The sequence below is a fragment of the Perca flavescens genome, chromosome 21 (assembly GCF_004354835.1).
Source record: "Perca flavescens isolate YP-PL-M2 chromosome 21, PFLA_1.0, whole genome shotgun sequence".
Classification (NCBI taxonomy): domain Eukaryota; kingdom Metazoa; phylum Chordata; class Actinopteri; order Perciformes; family Percidae; genus Perca; species Perca flavescens.
This window is the reverse complement of record NC_041351.1, coordinates 25391135-25407439: the sequence shown is the minus strand read 5'-3', so window position 1 is coordinate 25407439 and position 16305 is coordinate 25391135. Positions and strand designations below refer to the sequence as shown.

At 44.0% G+C, this 16305-nt stretch overlaps 1 protein-coding gene across 3 annotated transcripts in view; it reads left to right on the top strand.

Moving 5' to 3' along the window:
• The window catches only part of fasn (fatty acid synthase), a 106285-nt gene that overhangs the window by 4319 nt on the left and 85661 nt on the right, over window positions 1-16305 (top strand). For all 3 annotated transcript variants that reach the window (XM_028567291.1, XM_028567294.1, XM_028567293.1), the window contains one exon: window positions 11193-11328. In XM_028567291.1, the coding sequence (XP_028423092.1) occupies window positions 11202-11328 (127 nt within the window). In that variant the 5' untranslated portion in view covers window positions 11193-11201. The remainder of the gene's footprint in view (window positions 1-11192; window positions 11329-16305) is intronic.

Genomic DNA, 16305 nt, shown 5'->3' with positions numbered 1-16305 from the left:
CACAAGACCAAGCTCAATCTTTTAAGATTGAACATTAGTCTGGGGAGTCTGCTTTGTATTTTCTACTGCACAAGAGGCGTGATCAACGGGCAAAGTTCAGATGACTCTGTACGCAATAGGATAGTCCCAATCAGACCAACGATCCGGGTGACGTACTTTGCAGAGCAAGTTAGAGCAAAAGCCGGTTGGTAGTGTAAAAAAACAAACAAAAAAAACAAGCCGGTCGGTAATAAGGCAAACACATCCTTATTTTGTAGGAATTCTTCCAGGGCAAGTTTCTGTTGCGTTTTCAGAGAAAACTTGCCTTCGAAATCATTTAAAACAGCAGTGACAGCGGCATCAACAGGTTGCTGCGCTTCAGTGGCCGTCATGTTGAATGTAAACAAAAAGCTACTTGCCTTCGCTTCTCTATTGTCATTGTGTTAAACCCGCGAATAGCGTGTCAGGTGGATAAGCCAGTTTGTGATTGGTTCCCGCAATTTGTAACGGAAGCCGGATAGATAAATGTACAGGTTTCCAGCCTGAGCTGCAGGGCGAAATCAAATCGCCGGCAGATTGGGCTACAAAAGAGGCAAATGAGCAAATAATTGACATGCTTTTACAGTTTCTTTTCGATTGGTAACATGGATTGCTTAAAACTGGCATCACATTGTCAAAACTGTTCGTGAAACAGAAGTCTGTGGACCAAACTGTGAATATATTTAATTGCCACCTGTTGCTGATTGGCTGGAATAATGTTTTGTGGCTCTTGCGCATCTTTGTTTGTTTTTCCATTTACACAGCCAGGGGCCCGTTTCAGGAAGGAGGTTTAACAAACTCTGAGTCTAACCCTGATCTGTGAGTTGATTTACCCTGATTTGTGTCGGTTTAATCAACTCAGTAGGTTCACTCAGAGTTTAGTGCCTGCACCACTACTATAAAAAAGCAACATGAATGGAGCCGTGATACTACGATACTATGATCCTCTAGAACTGGAAATGCTCATGCGCACATGAGTTTGAACATATATTTTGTAAAAAAGCAACACAGCAGTTGTTGCAAAAGATCAAGAGAGGGAGAAAATTGCTGCTCAAGTCAATGTGTAAATTCCAATATAGTGTATTAATTTCCTATTTAATCACAAGTATATTACTGGAACGGTATTGAACCTATAATCTATTTTATTTAGGTGCAATCCTGCTGGCGTCAAGAAAAAAGGACATGCTATGTTCGAGGAAAAAACATTTTGATTCTGCGTAACGGAGTTAATAAACCAACCCTGTTTTTTTTATTCATGCAGATGACAAAACTGCGCTAAAATGCGTCTGATACTGAATGAATGAATGAATGAATGAATGAATGAATGAATGAATGAAGAAATTAAAGAGCGCTGTTTCAGAGAGGAGCTGAGAGAAACTCGAGGTTTATTGAAGAAAACCTGCTCCCGACCAGGTTAGGTTCACAGACTCCGTTACCATAGTAACTGACTCTGAAGTTAAGTTAGCTCTCTTTCTGAAACAGGCTAGAGTTACCCCTCTTACTCAGGTTTGATTTACCTCCCTTTCTGAAATGGAAAACTCAGTTTCCCTCATCTCAGAATTAACAAACTCAAGAGTTTTCACTAAACCTGCTTTCTGAAATGGGCCTCAGGGCTGTGTGAAAATAGAGCGCTAGGTGACCATGAAGAGATATTCGCTGAATTTGACAAAAGAATTATTAGATTAACATTGTTCACTATACCTTTTTTTTTTTTTTTTTTTTTGTAATATTCAAAACAGAATTAAATTTTGTTCATTTCAGTAGTAAACATTTTGAAATATTTAGTCAATCTTAGCAGAATACTTACAATAAAATGAAGTCATAATCATTCCAAACAGCAGATTTCAGGTGAAAGAGAAGACCTAAGATGTGATGTTGATGAGAACTGACAAATGCAGAAGAGGATAGAAGGACTAGAATCCTCACAGTACTGTACAATATGAGTGATTATACTATAGCCTACATGTTGTTTTTCTTGTGATTTATTATTGCATCTCTGGATTTCAGGAATTGCTGCACAATTAGTGCACAATTAGGAAAATATGCAATGACGAATATGGCAATAATGATATAACTTGCAATTAATAAACAGATATTAAAGTGTATTCAGTTCTGCATTTCTGCTGCTTTCAGTATTCTGCTAAAATACAACAAATTGCTTGTTGCTGATAGTAAGTTAGTTAAAATCGCCTTAATATATGCGTAGGAAAAAACAATCGCGATCATTCCTTCACTCATCGATATACGATCTGATCGCCAATCGGCCAAAAAGAGGGACATCGGGCGGAATTTCCGGCAGCACTGGACCAATCCTGGAAGTGGAACGTATACTGTGACCACCCTGCTTCTATTTGGGCTCACAGTCTGATTTTCATGGCCAGAATTTGTTACATTTGCATAGAAGAAAGGAAATAATAAAACCATTATATCCCTACTACAACATTATCATGCACTGTGCATGCGTGCTTGTATGCATGTAAGTACGTGAGGCTTCTGTATACCAATAATCTGTGAAAACATTACAGCTATATGTTTAGCAAACCTGTTCACAATCCCAGACCATGTGCAGGAAAGTTCCAGTTTGTTCAGGTTGACAGAACGTGCAATAGAGAGTACGAATGCCTTTAGAGACGTATTTCTTCTGAGGTGTCCAGTATGTCCTATGACATATGTTGAAGTGGATCTGCTGATGATTTGGGTTCTTGCAACAGTAGGAAATGCCCCAAACTGTCTCCCAATTAATCACGTTCCCCTCCGGGCTCAGCTCTTGCTCCCATTTCTTTACTATTGGGAGTTCTCCTACGGATGCTTGCATCAATTTAGCATAAATCCTGGACACTAATCCTCTCGCAGGAAAATCAAAAAGCCATTTAATGATTGGGTGGGTCTCAAGACTGTTCCCCCATGGTACTCCATAACATTTTAGGGCTGACCTTAAGCGACTATAAATGAAAAAATGATGTCCTAGGGATCTCAAAGCTAGTTCTCAGGTCCTCAAAACTCAGCATACCTTCCCCATTGAATAACTGGTCTAGAGTATAAATACCTCCACTCCACTGTTTGTTACCAGACATTGGCCCACATTTATCAACCTAACGTAGAAACAAGCGCAGATATGAGCGCAGAAATCCTCTTGCTACAGGCTTCACGTGTGATTCATGAAACGTTCGTATCACACCAATCAGAGCATAAGACTGGTCGTACATTGATAAATGCAGCGGCTAGAAACGATCGTAATTTAAATATCACGCCCCAATATATTCTTGGTTTTGAAGCCTCGCCCCTACAATTTACGACATGGCGTAAGACGTAATCCGGCTAAGAAGCAGCACTTTTCAGAAGTGGAGATTGAAACTCTGATATCTCAGGTTCATTTGCACTAACGCGTGTACCATTTGGCAGCCTGAAAACTGGTATTAAAGGCTGTAAAAAGAATGCGGAATGGAAAGAGATCACTGATGCGGTCAACATTGTTGCCGTAGTAAATCGGACTCCAGCTGAAGTTTATATAATTTATACACCCTTGACATAAGTATGCCATAGTCCAGCAACAGCTGTGAAGGAGAGCGCGTGTCCTCCGCCCCCCCGTGCTGGACCACCACCACCCTGACCCTGTCTCCTGACAGCAGAGGGGCTGGAAAAACAAGCCAAAATAACTCGGTCAATGGCAGAAATAAATTGTTCACTTGTGGCCATTAATGACACTTTAAAAGAGAAACGAAAACCTGAAGAATAAATAAAAATGTTGTGCATCGTCATGTTTCCTGTATTGAAAATCATTGCCAAACGTAACATTGTACCTTTTTAAAAGCGAGGAATAATATCCTGTCTCCTTTGTATAGCCCCCAGTTGGGGCTGTGCTGGACACTGCTCTCTGGGCATTGGGTCATCTGGCTTCATCACTACATTTATTATTTATATTTCCCCACTGGGGATCAATAAACAATAAACAGTATAATTATTATTTATGGCACCCTGTTGAGGGTTTCCCGCAGAAAATTAGTTAGTTATGGTGGTAGGGTTGCCATCTGACCGGGGGGGGGGGGTCTGTAGTACAGACTCTGTACTACACACTACACTAAATATTACATTTCAAAATAACAGTTGCAATGTGCAATTTTAAGCTCATTAAACTATTTTAAAAAAAAGCGCTATAACAATTTTACTGGCATTGCTCCCATTATTCTCCCTGACAGGTGCTCTTCCACTTTGCCTGACAACTCTTCTCCAAAACAAACCGCGCTGAGATAACAGAGCTCAGCCCATAGCTTCACTCACTCAAGCAGATAGTATGCGTGAAATAAAAATAGGAAACGTAATTTCACTGTGTGTAGTGTTAACTACGTTAACTAACCATGTATTGTGAACCGCATGTAATGATAAAAAAAAAAAAAAACAGACAACAGCTGTGTCTCAAAACTGGGCAAAAGCTGCGACATTGAGAATCCACGCGCGAGAGGTGATGGATATTTCCAGTCACTTCGTCATGTATTCACTTTGTTGAAACAAGAGAAGAAAGCCTCACTGATGTAAAGAACAGGACAGAGAAACATATATAAATGCTCTCTGCCTGCCGTATGCCAACGCTCCGGTAAGTCCACTCACCCCGTCTCTGCCCGGGCATGCCCCAGCTGCCACACATTTGTTGACAAACTCCAACGTGCACGCGACCTGCCTTTAATCAGTCCGATGGAGTGCTCCACCGTTATGAGGTCAAAAGGAGCAAGGTTACCTCCCCTTTCTCTGCTTTGCCCGCTCAGAGAATTTGGCCCACCTATGAGAGAGAGACATCATGGCTTTCAAACGAGCAAAGTGGCAGTTGGTCAAGGCCACACCCACACCCTCCACCTTGCCCCCCCTCTTTCCTCCTCAATAGCTACAGACACAGAAATGACACATACTAAGGAAAGCTCATTGTGGGACTGGCTCTAGTGGCTGTAATTCTGCACCAAAGCTGAATTTCGGGAAAGAGACTTCAGATACAGTATTAGGGGACCACTAAGGTCTATATGAAAGCATCCAAAGAGCACCATGTCATGGGACCTTTAAACAATCTCCGGACAAAAAAAACTCACAATGTTACAACTATTGCAATAATATTGAAAAATAAAACTTATTGAGCTTTAATTTTATTGTTTATGGTTTAGCTCAAACACCCCTTACTTATTCAAAAGAGTGGAACAAGATCCCTACTATTATTAGTGTATTAGTTTAAGTCAGTTTAAATAAAAAAAGTAGGCCTATGCACTGGCGTGTCCTTATTAGTGTTATGTGGAATTATCATTTCTAAATTATTGTAGTGCACTGTATTATGCCAACAACAGATGGACATTAGCAATTAAAATTATAAAGGTTGGTGTCTCCCCTTTAGTTTAAATAACATGCCATAGCATGTTACCACTTTATGTACAATGTGAAACTCAACTTCTAATCGGAGAAAATACTGGCATTAGCATTGTTGTGAAAAGATAGTATTTCAACTTAGCATGTTTCCTTAATATCTGATGGGGTCATTTTTGGATTTATTACAGTAAATATATTACATATTTGACCTTTTAAGTTAGAGCCCTCCAAATAATTAAAGTAACCTCTTATTATCTCTTGTTACATCATGTCATTGGGACACAGACTGTTCACCTTGCTGGTGTTTCAATCCATATATGCACTTGAAACAATGACATCCAATCCATGTTACTCACAGAAAACAGGTTCCAAGTAAAATTAGGTACCTGTACACTAGCCTGGTTACTGTAAATCTGCACATGCAGGAAGTCAGTAATTCGATTTCTCCCCTAATCCAGACCTCATTTTGAAAGCATGGCTTTCTAATGTTAACTGTATAAGTGACAAAAGATTCTGCTTATTTTTATTTATTTATTTTGGTTTGGTGTCTGACTAGACTGAGGGGGCTTGCACACCTGCCTTATTTAGTTTGGTTGAATAGTTTTCCCCCTTGGTGCGGTTCGTTTGGGCAGGTGTGAATACAGCAATTGCACTCCGGTACGCACCAAAAGTGGACCAAAACAAGCGTACCGTAGCGTACCTGCTTGATGAGGTGGTCTCGGTACGCTTTCAATCCAACTCTGGAGCGGTTTGTTTGTGGTGAGAATGTGATCCGGCCTCCAACTGCACCAACTATGTGTACTCTGCAAGTCTGAACTTAATGTCGGCGCGAAGTCTCGGTTTGGATTTTTCTAGGTCTGAAACGAAACCGAACCAAGGGTAAATTGCAAGTTCGAAAGTTTACAAACTCAACTGATTCTGACCAGAGCAAACAAACGATAGGTGTGAAAAGGCCCTGACAGCGCAGTGAGAGGGCAGGCAGACGGAGCACACATGTCAAGCAGTGGAAACCTACTTCTTTAGACTTTCAAAGGCTACTTTGTGTTAAATTTAGTCAGAGTTTGGATGAAATAGTTTTAAAGGATACTTAAAATAGTAGTGGCATTGTTCATATTTATATTTGTCGTCATATTTGTCAGAAGAAGCAAAAGCGTTGCATCTTAAAGGGGTGATAGAATGGTTATATACGGTATTTCACACTGTTTCTTAAGGTCTCCTAATAGGGTATGTAACATTGGTTGGTCTGAAAATGTCTCTTTTTGCTGTTTTTTTGGCCCTAATGCTACCCTCATAAATGGGACTGGACTGAAACAAGAGCTTTTCTGCCTTTATATGGTCTGCTCATGAATATTTAGATGAGCTGCACGCTGATTGGTTGAGCTTGGCACATACACACACACACACACACACACACGTTCCCCTCTATGCCCCCCGCCATGGCCGCCACCACACACTCACACACACATACACACGCACGCACGCACACACACACACAAACCCTTTTTTTCCTCAGTGGCAACTTTACTGTCTGTTAGCGTTCCAAACTACAGACGTGTCCAGCCATGCCCGCTATGCCGCTGGCTTAAAACTTGATTTCTGCCACGAGTCCCTGACACATAAACTCATCAACTAATCTTACTTTACAAAGCACCAGATACAGAGTTTTGTTACAGTGTATTCATCCTCCTGTATGTCGCGCACACACACCTATGCTTTCGGCACCTTTCCCTGAGGATCCATGTTGGAAAAAAAAGTTTACGTACCGTGAACCGCCGTCGGCGGGCAGCTCCTGCACACCGCCCATTGCGAGTCCACTGCGCCACTGATTTAAATCCACATGTCCCACTCAGTTGTCCGATATCTACTCCCTTTCTCTTGGCCAGTATTCCGTATCTCCTGAGAGAGCTCCAGCCAGCGTGCAGCGGGGTCTGACAGTCAAGGCAGAAAGCCAGCAATCCGGTCAGGCACTGCACCGCTGCCACGGCAAACTGTGGAGCTCCTGAACTCCGAAACAGTCGTCCTAAATTTGCAATTAACCATACATTTTTGTAAAACGGCCCATATTTGAGCTTTTAAATAGTTGATTTCTCGCATAAAAAAGTCTCAGAAGTAAATTTAGTAATGTAACAGCAGATGAACAATGTATAAAATTTCTGAGATTTGCGCAAACGAGATTTAGAAGACTAAAGTGACCTCAGATTAGTTTGTGGCCTATGTAAATTTTGGGGCGTTACAAAGATAGAAGGTAGATCCAAATGAGAAGGAGTTGAGAAGTTGACGTCAACTTTTAGCTTTGTTCAGATTCACCCATTTTCAGAGGCAGTTTCAAATTGTGAGATTTGCCGAGGAAAGGGGTGTCAATGGGATTTTGAGGTTCTATGTATGTTCTATTTACCCTCCAAACTGTTGTTATTCAACTATGACAGGGTAAAATCGGTTTTGCATTCTATCACCCCTTTTAGCCCAGTTCAGACCAAAGATTTGCAACGAGACAAGGTGAAACTTGCAACTACTTGCAACTCTCTTGTCTGCAACGTTCTAAAACCTGCCAGTTCACACCAATGCGACGAGACCGTGTATCCTCTCCATAGCAATTCCTCTTTGTACTTCCGTTCTAAATTCCAAATTTCTGGCTTTTTGTAGCTGGATATCATTTGTTGTGTCTAAATATGAATGTGGATAAGGTTAGCGATAGTGAGTTACAGTTGCATTTCTAGTGATGAATCAACAAAAACGTTTTTATTTCTCTGATTTACGGCTTTGTTCTAGATGCTACCACGTAATTCTCTAGCTCGCTCGACCACATTACCTTGCTTGCGTTTATTTAGAAGGAATATTCAAATGTCATTTTTGGTCAATTTTAACAGCCCTTTCGTGTATTGGATTGATGAGATGAAGATGAAAAATTAGAAAAGCCTTCTATGCGTGCCCTCTAAACACCTTACTAAAGTCCCTGATATACTGCAGAGCTGCAACTGTGCTGTCGGTGCATACAGTCTGCACATGTACGTTGGCAAAAACATTCATGGGGATCCAGACCATGTGGGCTCAGGTAGTGTGCTGAACATCGCTGGAGCGTGTACAATATGAAGGAAGGGGTCTGAGAATGATGGCAGGACAGCTGCAATGAGGTAGTGACATGCTTTAATTTAGAGTGACTATGTCTCAAGCTGCTAGCCCATTGGTTCATGGCCTGGCCTAGAAACAAGGAACAAAGACACACACACACACACACACACACACACACACACACACACACACACACACACACACACACACACACACATACAAATTATAATATGGATGTACTCACTCATGTACACAGAATAGCCCATCAGCAGACTACATTGTCTGCTGTAAATTGCTCTTTCATGCATGCTTAGAGGAACTCATTCCCAAACCTGCCAGTCAACGCCAACACAATTACATATGCTTCAATACAGAAACGTGTAGTGTGAATTCATACTATTGAATTTCTGCCACAGGGATCTTTTTTGAAATTTCATTTTGCTATTCCACGTTTCTTTTCTTAGTTACGGCTGAGCGTATTATTTGTACAGTATATCAGTGAGTGTTGCACTGATGACAAGTGACTGCCAGTTGTGCATGCATTTACTGAACCAGCTACCCTCAATATCAGCTGACTGGACCGCCAACCTCATGCGTTTAGAAATTCAATTTTTAATTTCTAAGGATTTCTTTAAATTCCAAGAGAATTTTTCAATGCAAATCAGAAAGTAGATTTTTAAAAATCCTATTATTTAAAAAAAACGTTTTTTGTTTTTCAATACACACTTCCATCCTACAAAGTATGGTATTCCAGAAAGGAGCACAGAAAAAAGCTTTAGCTATTGGTCAAAGCTTTTCTTCAGTTAAACTAAACTGTGTAGTTTAGTGTGATTTCGACAATGTTGCATTTGAAAAAATGGTCTCAGACATAATTAAACCAAAAAACCTTTATACTAAAGAGTGCATTTCAAGCAGGGCCAATTCATACAAAACTGTACACACTTCCTGTCTCCTAGAAGGGTGTAGCCTCGTTTGAACGTGTAATGAATGTCTGTGGATGGATGAAAAGTTATATTTGAATAATTTATGAATATGTTTTTTTGCTAACATTAGATATTTGCACAGCTAAAAGTAATATTTAGCATCACGGCGATTAGTTTTGTTAGGGTGTTCGCGAACGTTAGCTGACGTTAGCTTCTCTGTTGCCAGATCTCGCAAGAGATTGGTCCTGAGACAGAAACAGGTATCAAACAATTTTCTCCTGATGTGTTGGTCTGAAAAATGCCATTTTAGTGTCAGAATGTTATGGAGATATGTGACTTGTGAGAAATGGGTCCAATATATACTTTGGTGACTATGGGGCAAAATAATTGCTCATAATCTGTGTTCATGTTCACTTCTCCCATTGGAATCAATACACTTCCTGCCGCTAGTCTCCCAAAGAGGCATGGCAGTGGCGGAGCCCACGTGACACCGATACAGGAAACTACTCCGAGTTGGGGCATCTCGGTTCTAAACCATCTCTGAATTAAAAACTATCTAGACATTGTTTGCGCAGAAAGTGGCAACATAATTTGTGTTGGTGTTAAGCTCAAGATTATTCAGATTATAACACCTGGGGCCTGTTTTACAACAGTGATTTGCAAGCCGTGCAAATCTGTGGCAAATAATGGCATAATGCTCATAGACTAAAACTGGTCATGCTTCACAAATTAATCTGGGTCACAAATTGCAAATAAATGTGTGTCTCCTACAGGGCTCTCAATGCCCATGCACATTTTGAAAGTATTGTTTATTTTAAATGAGAGGAAATTATCTGAAGGTTATTTATTTCTACCATGCTGGATAGTGGAATATTTGGTTTGATTATTGTTTCAAGGATGTACACGGATGGCAGAATTTATTCCAAATAATGGCTAGAAAAGAGGGGCTGCAAAGGTTAAACCAGTGTTGATCTCTAGTATAAAAAATCATGCCAAGTTGAATTGAGGACTCATTTCCACCTGACTGGATCAGCTGATTGACTACGTTCATCACAGTGTGTATACATTAGGCTAGTTCGAGATGAGCCAGATCTGTGCAGAATCGATCACCGGCAATCGCCACCCAATGCATGCCGGTTAGATTTGTGTCCGACTTGATCCCGACTTGCTCTGACGTCATGCACACGTGGGCAACGATAACCTCACGAGATCAAGGCGGCCACAGTTTTTAGAGCCAGGCACCGCAGTTGCTGGGAAACGCCGGCCTCTCAGCTGATTTAACCACTGATTGGTTCAGAATCGACTTAACATGATGACGTTTTATATAAACTTTTTATTGATTTTGATTTGGAGGGATTTTAACTGCTATTTGTCTGATTTAAAGGCTTATTCTGTACAAACCACATGTTGTGTGGCTGATAGTTACGTTTAGAAGTCAGAGAGACTAAATCCGTTGAGGTTACGGATCATCTACAGTGTGTTGTTAATTAAAATCAGCAACATTTCGCATGTAGAGCATTTTAACAGCTATTCTGTCATAATAAAAACAACTGGAGACTGTGTAGGAGCGGATATATAGGTCTGATAACATTTTATTAAATCGGAATCTGACCACAGTGTTTCTGTCACTTCCTGTTCAGCCTGAAGGCTGCTGGATTCGGCTGGAAACTGTCCGACTTGACAGCAGATTTTTGTCACCGCCCCCGGCTGCTCCCGCCTGCTCTCGTCCACTTTACAGGCTAGTCGCAGTTCATCTCAAACGAGCCTAACCTGTACCACTCTTATTTTTTTCTCTCTCTCTCTCTCTCTCTCTCTCTCTCTCTCTCTCTGTGTTCACAGTAATTCAGCATGGATGAGATAGTCATAGCAGGGATATCGGGCCGTTTGCCCGAGTCCAACAACCTGGAGGAATTCTGGGAAAACCTCATCAATGGTTTGGACATGGTGACGGAGGACAACCGGCGGTGGACACCAGGTGAGACCCCTCATAAAGCTAGAATATAGATTTTCAGTGACATGACTTGTCTCACGATACCAAAAATCTAGTAATCGGTACTGGCAACCCAAAAGTACACGATACTCTGTAGTGCTGGGTGGTATACTGTTGTATAACTGGTATACCGGTCTTAATTTCCCGAATTATATGAATTTTTCACATACCGTTACATATACATGTGCCCAAGAGAGTAGAACTTTATTCTTTTTTTTTTTAAATTGACTAAAACGGTTTTGGAATAAACAAGGTAGAGATGGAGTGACGACCCTGCCCGGAGGAAGCCCGGGGCCCCCGTCTGGAGCCAGGCCCAGACGGCGGGGTCGTCGGCGAGCGCCTGGTGGCCGGGTTTGCCACGGAGCCCGGCCGGGCACAGCCCGAACAAGCTACGTGGCTCCCATCTCTCCAGCCCATGGGCCCACCACCTGTGGGAGGAACTGCTGGGGTCGGGTGCGCTGCCACATGGGTGGCAGTGAAGGTCAGGGGCCTCAATGGACCAGACCCGGGCAGCAGACGCTGGCTCTGGGGATGTGGAACGTCACCTCTCTGTGGGGGAAGGAGCCGGAACTGGTGCGGGAGGTGGAGCGCTACCGGTTAGATCTGGTGGGGCTTACCTCTACACACAGTCTCGGTTCTGGAACCGTACTCCTGGATAGGGGTTGGACTCTTTTCTTCTCCGGAGTTGCCCAGGGTGTGAGGCGCCGGGCGGGTGTGGGGATACTCCCAAGCCCCCGGCTGAGCGCCGCTACGTTGGAGTTTACCCCGGTGGACGAGAGGGTCGCCTCCCTACGCCTGCGGGTTGTGGGGGGGAAAACTCTGACTGTTGTTTGTGCATATGCACCAAACAGGAGTTTGGAGTATTCGGCCTTCTTGGAGACCTTGACTGGAGTCCTGCATGGGGCTCCAGTGGGGGACTCCATTGTTCTGCTGGGGGACTTCAACGCGCACGTGGGCAATGATGGAGACATTTGGAGAGGCGTGATTGGGAGGAACGGCCTCCCTGATCTAAACCAGCGTGGTTGTTTGTTGTTGGACTTCTGTGCTAGTCATGGATTGTCTATAACGAACACCATGTTCGAACATAGGGATGCTCATAAGTGTACCTGGTACCAGAGCACCCTAGGCCGAAGGTCAATGATCGATTTTATAATCGTTTCATCTGATCTGAGGCCGTATGTTTTGGACACTCGGGTGAAGAGAGGGGCAGAGCTGTCAACCGATCACCATCTGGTGGTGAGTTGGGTCAGGGGGTGGGGGAAGACTCTGGACAGACCTGGTAAGCCCAAACGTGTAGATTGTATGTATCTATGTTCCCAATGTAAATTGGGAACGTCTGGAGGAGGCCCCTGTCCAACAGACTTTCAACTCACACCTCCGGCGGAGCTTTTTGTGCATCCCTGTGGAGGCTGGGGGCATTGAACCCGAGTGGACAATGTTCAAAGTTTCCATTGCTGAAGCTGCGGCGAGGAGCTGTGGTCTTAGGGTCTTAGGTGCCTCAAGGGGCGGTAACCCACGAACACCGTGGTGGACACCAGTGGTCAGGGAAGCCGTCCGACTGAAGGAGTCTTTCCGGAATATGTTATCCCAGAGGACTCTGGAGGCAGTTGCAGGGTACCGAAGGGCTGCAGCCTCTGCCGTGAAAGAGGCAAAGCAGCGGGTGTGGGAGAAGTTTGGAGAAGACATGGAGAAGGACTTTTGGTCGGCACCAAAGTGCTTCTGGAAAACTGTTCGCCACCTCAGGAGGGGAAGGGGAACCATCCAAGCTGTGTACAGTAAGGATGGGACACTGTTGACCTCAACTGAGGAGGTAATAGGGCGGTGGAAGGAGCACTTTGAGGAACTCCTGAATCCGACTAATACGCCCTCTATGTTGGAGGCAGAGCTGGAGGATAACTGGGGATTGTCGTCGATTTCCCAGGCGGAAGTCACTGATGTAGTCAAACAACTCCACAGTGGCAAAGCCCCGGGGATTGATGAGATCCGTCCAGAAATGCTCAAGGCTCTGGGTGTGGAGGGGCTGTCCTGGTTGACACGACTCTTCAACATTGCGTGGAAGTCTGGAACAGTGCCAAAGGAGTTGCAGACTGGGGTGGTGGTTCCCCTTTTTAAAAAGGGGGACCAGAGGGTGTGTGCCAATTACAGGGGTATGACACTTCTCAGCCTCCCTGGTAAAGTCTACTCCAAGGTGCTGGAAAGGAGGGTTCGGCCGATACCTCGGGTTGAGGAGGAACAATGCGGATTCCGTCCTGGTCGTGGAACAATGGACCAGCTCTTCAATCTCGCAAGGATCCTGGAGGGAGCCTGGGAGTATGCCCAACCGGTCTACATGTGTTTTGTGGATTTGGAGAAGGCGTATGACCGGGTCCCCTGGGAGATACTGTGGGAGGTGCTGCGGGAGTATGGGGTGAGGGGGTCTCTACTCAGGGCCATCCAATCTCTGTACGACCAAAGTGAGAGCTGTGTCCGGCTTCTCGGCAGTAAGTTGGACTCGTTTCAGGTGAGGGTTGGCCTCCGCCAGGGCTGCGCTTTGTCACCAATCCTGTTTGTAATATTTATGGACAGGATATTGAGGCGCAGTCGGGGTGGGAAGGGGTTGCAGTTCGGTGGGCTGGGGATCTTATCGCTGCTCTTTGCAGATGATGTGGTCCTGATGGCATCATCGGTCTGTGACCTTCAGCACTCACTGGATCGGTTCGCAGCCGAGTGTGAAGCCGTTGGGATGAGGATCAGCACCTCTAAATCGGAGGCCATGGTTCTCAGCAGGAAACCGATGGAATGCCTTCTCCAGGTAGGGAATGAGTCCTTACCCCAAGTGAAGGAGTTCAAGTACCTTGGGGTTTTGTTCGCGAGTGAGGGGACAATGGAGCGGGAGATTGGTCGGAGAATCGGCGCAGCGGGTGCGGTATTACATTCAATCTATCGCACTGCCAGGACGAAAAGAGAGCTGAGCCAGAAGGCAAAGCTCTCGATCTACCGGTCAGTTTTCGTTCCTACCCTCACCTATGGTCATGAAGGCTGGGTCATGACCGAAAGAACGAGATCCAGGGTACAAGCGGCCAAAATGGGTTTCCTCAGGAGGGTGGCTGGCGTCTCCCTTAGAGATAGGGTGAGAAGCTCAGTCATCCGTGAGGAGCTCGGAGTAGAGCCGCTGCTCCTTTGCGTCGAAAGGAGCCAGTTGAGGTGGTTCGGGCATCTGGTAAGGATGCCCCCTGGGCGCCTCCCTAGGGAGGTGTTCCAGGCACGTCCAGCTGGGAGGAGGCCTCGGGGAAGACCCAGGACTAGGTGGAGGGATTATATCTCCAACCTGGCCTGGGAACGCCTCGGGATCCCCCAGTCGGAGCTGGTTAATGTTGCTGACATATATATAAGCTAAAACAGCGTAGCAGCCACGAGCATGCTGGAAAAAAAACTAAAGAGTTCGACCAATCACACCGTCGGGTCACTTCCTCTAATGTCAAGCGGGGATATCGCTTATATATAGACGTGTTTCCTGTTTACAAACATTACAGGGTGCGTGCGCATACCAGGGGCAGAAAGCCAGATTGGTGTGCTGGTCCGATAATGCACACGCATTTTTGTCTCAGTGCACATTGTCTTAGTCCCTTCATTTCGTCATGGCATTTATATAACACATACTCTATGGTCTTACAAAGCAAACGTTTTTGACCGATTCAAATTTAATCATTTTTTGGGAGCTGGAGAGTTCTCGTTATGAGAAGCTAGCTATAGCTCTGTTTGCCATTCATTCCAATGGGGAAACCTCGCGGCTAGACTTTCGACATACATTGCATATATTTACACTTTGAATTTCGTCATGGTATTTATATAACACATACTCTATGGTCTTACAAAGCTAACGTTTTTGACCGATTACAATTTAATCATTTGTTGTGAGCTGGAGAGCTCTCGTTATGAGAAGCTAGCTATAGCTCTGTTTGCCATTCATTCCAATGGGGAAACATCGCTGCTAGAATTTCGACATGCATTCCGGTGGCGTATTCCTTTAAGCTTTCCTTATTGTTTGTATATAACTGCTGACTCAATAAAACATGCTTTTAGTTGGATCTGTTTGTCGGTCTTTAATTTTGCAGTGTTACTGTGATATATATGTATGGCTATAATTATCATTTTAGGCTAATGTAATAGCCCGTGTTAGCAGCAGGGTTACTCCTGAGTGTACCCTTATGGTTAGTTTATACCTTAAAATAATATGTTAGTTTCAAAACATCACTGCAGTTTGATTGTTTTTAGCAGCAGAGGTTGATTGTGGGCGAGAGGACCATAACACTGTCTTGGTTAGCTCGCCGAAGCTCTACTGCCACTGTCTCGGCAACGTTAGCTAATGTAGGCTAACTATAGCCAGTTAGCTTTGTATGTAACGTAACAAAAACCCACCCATCTCTCGCTTAATATTTCATTCAATAAAGTTATGTACAAAAGGAGCACTAACGCCACAGGTCCTATGTTGGCAACGTGAACGCAGATATAGTAAACTCCGAAGGCAGTCGTAATATTTACCTAGTAGGCTAGGCTAACACTGTTGCGCTAACGTTAGCAAAACATCGGCGTAGCTTTAGCTAGCTGTCTAAACTTGTCTCGAGTCCGGACCTTTTAATGGTCTATGGTCCGGACTCGAGTACCACAACCCTGACAGGTAGATATCACGGAGCTGAACAACCACAAGCTGCAACTTTTCTGATTGATACAATGGGAGCCTGACTCTTGCATATGAACCCAATCAACCCCTCTTATGGCTTGAAGCCATAACCTCCGCCGGTTTTTGGCGAAAGCATGCTTCCCCCTATGTATATTAAACATCAGGCACCCATCACTGGCTCTGTTTGTACAATTAACTACGCAACAACTCCTTGAAATTTTGACTTACGCTATGCCTCTACTAGCTATCTACACAAAACACGTCTTCTTTCTGCCCCCCGGTTGCGTGCGCAAGCAGTGATG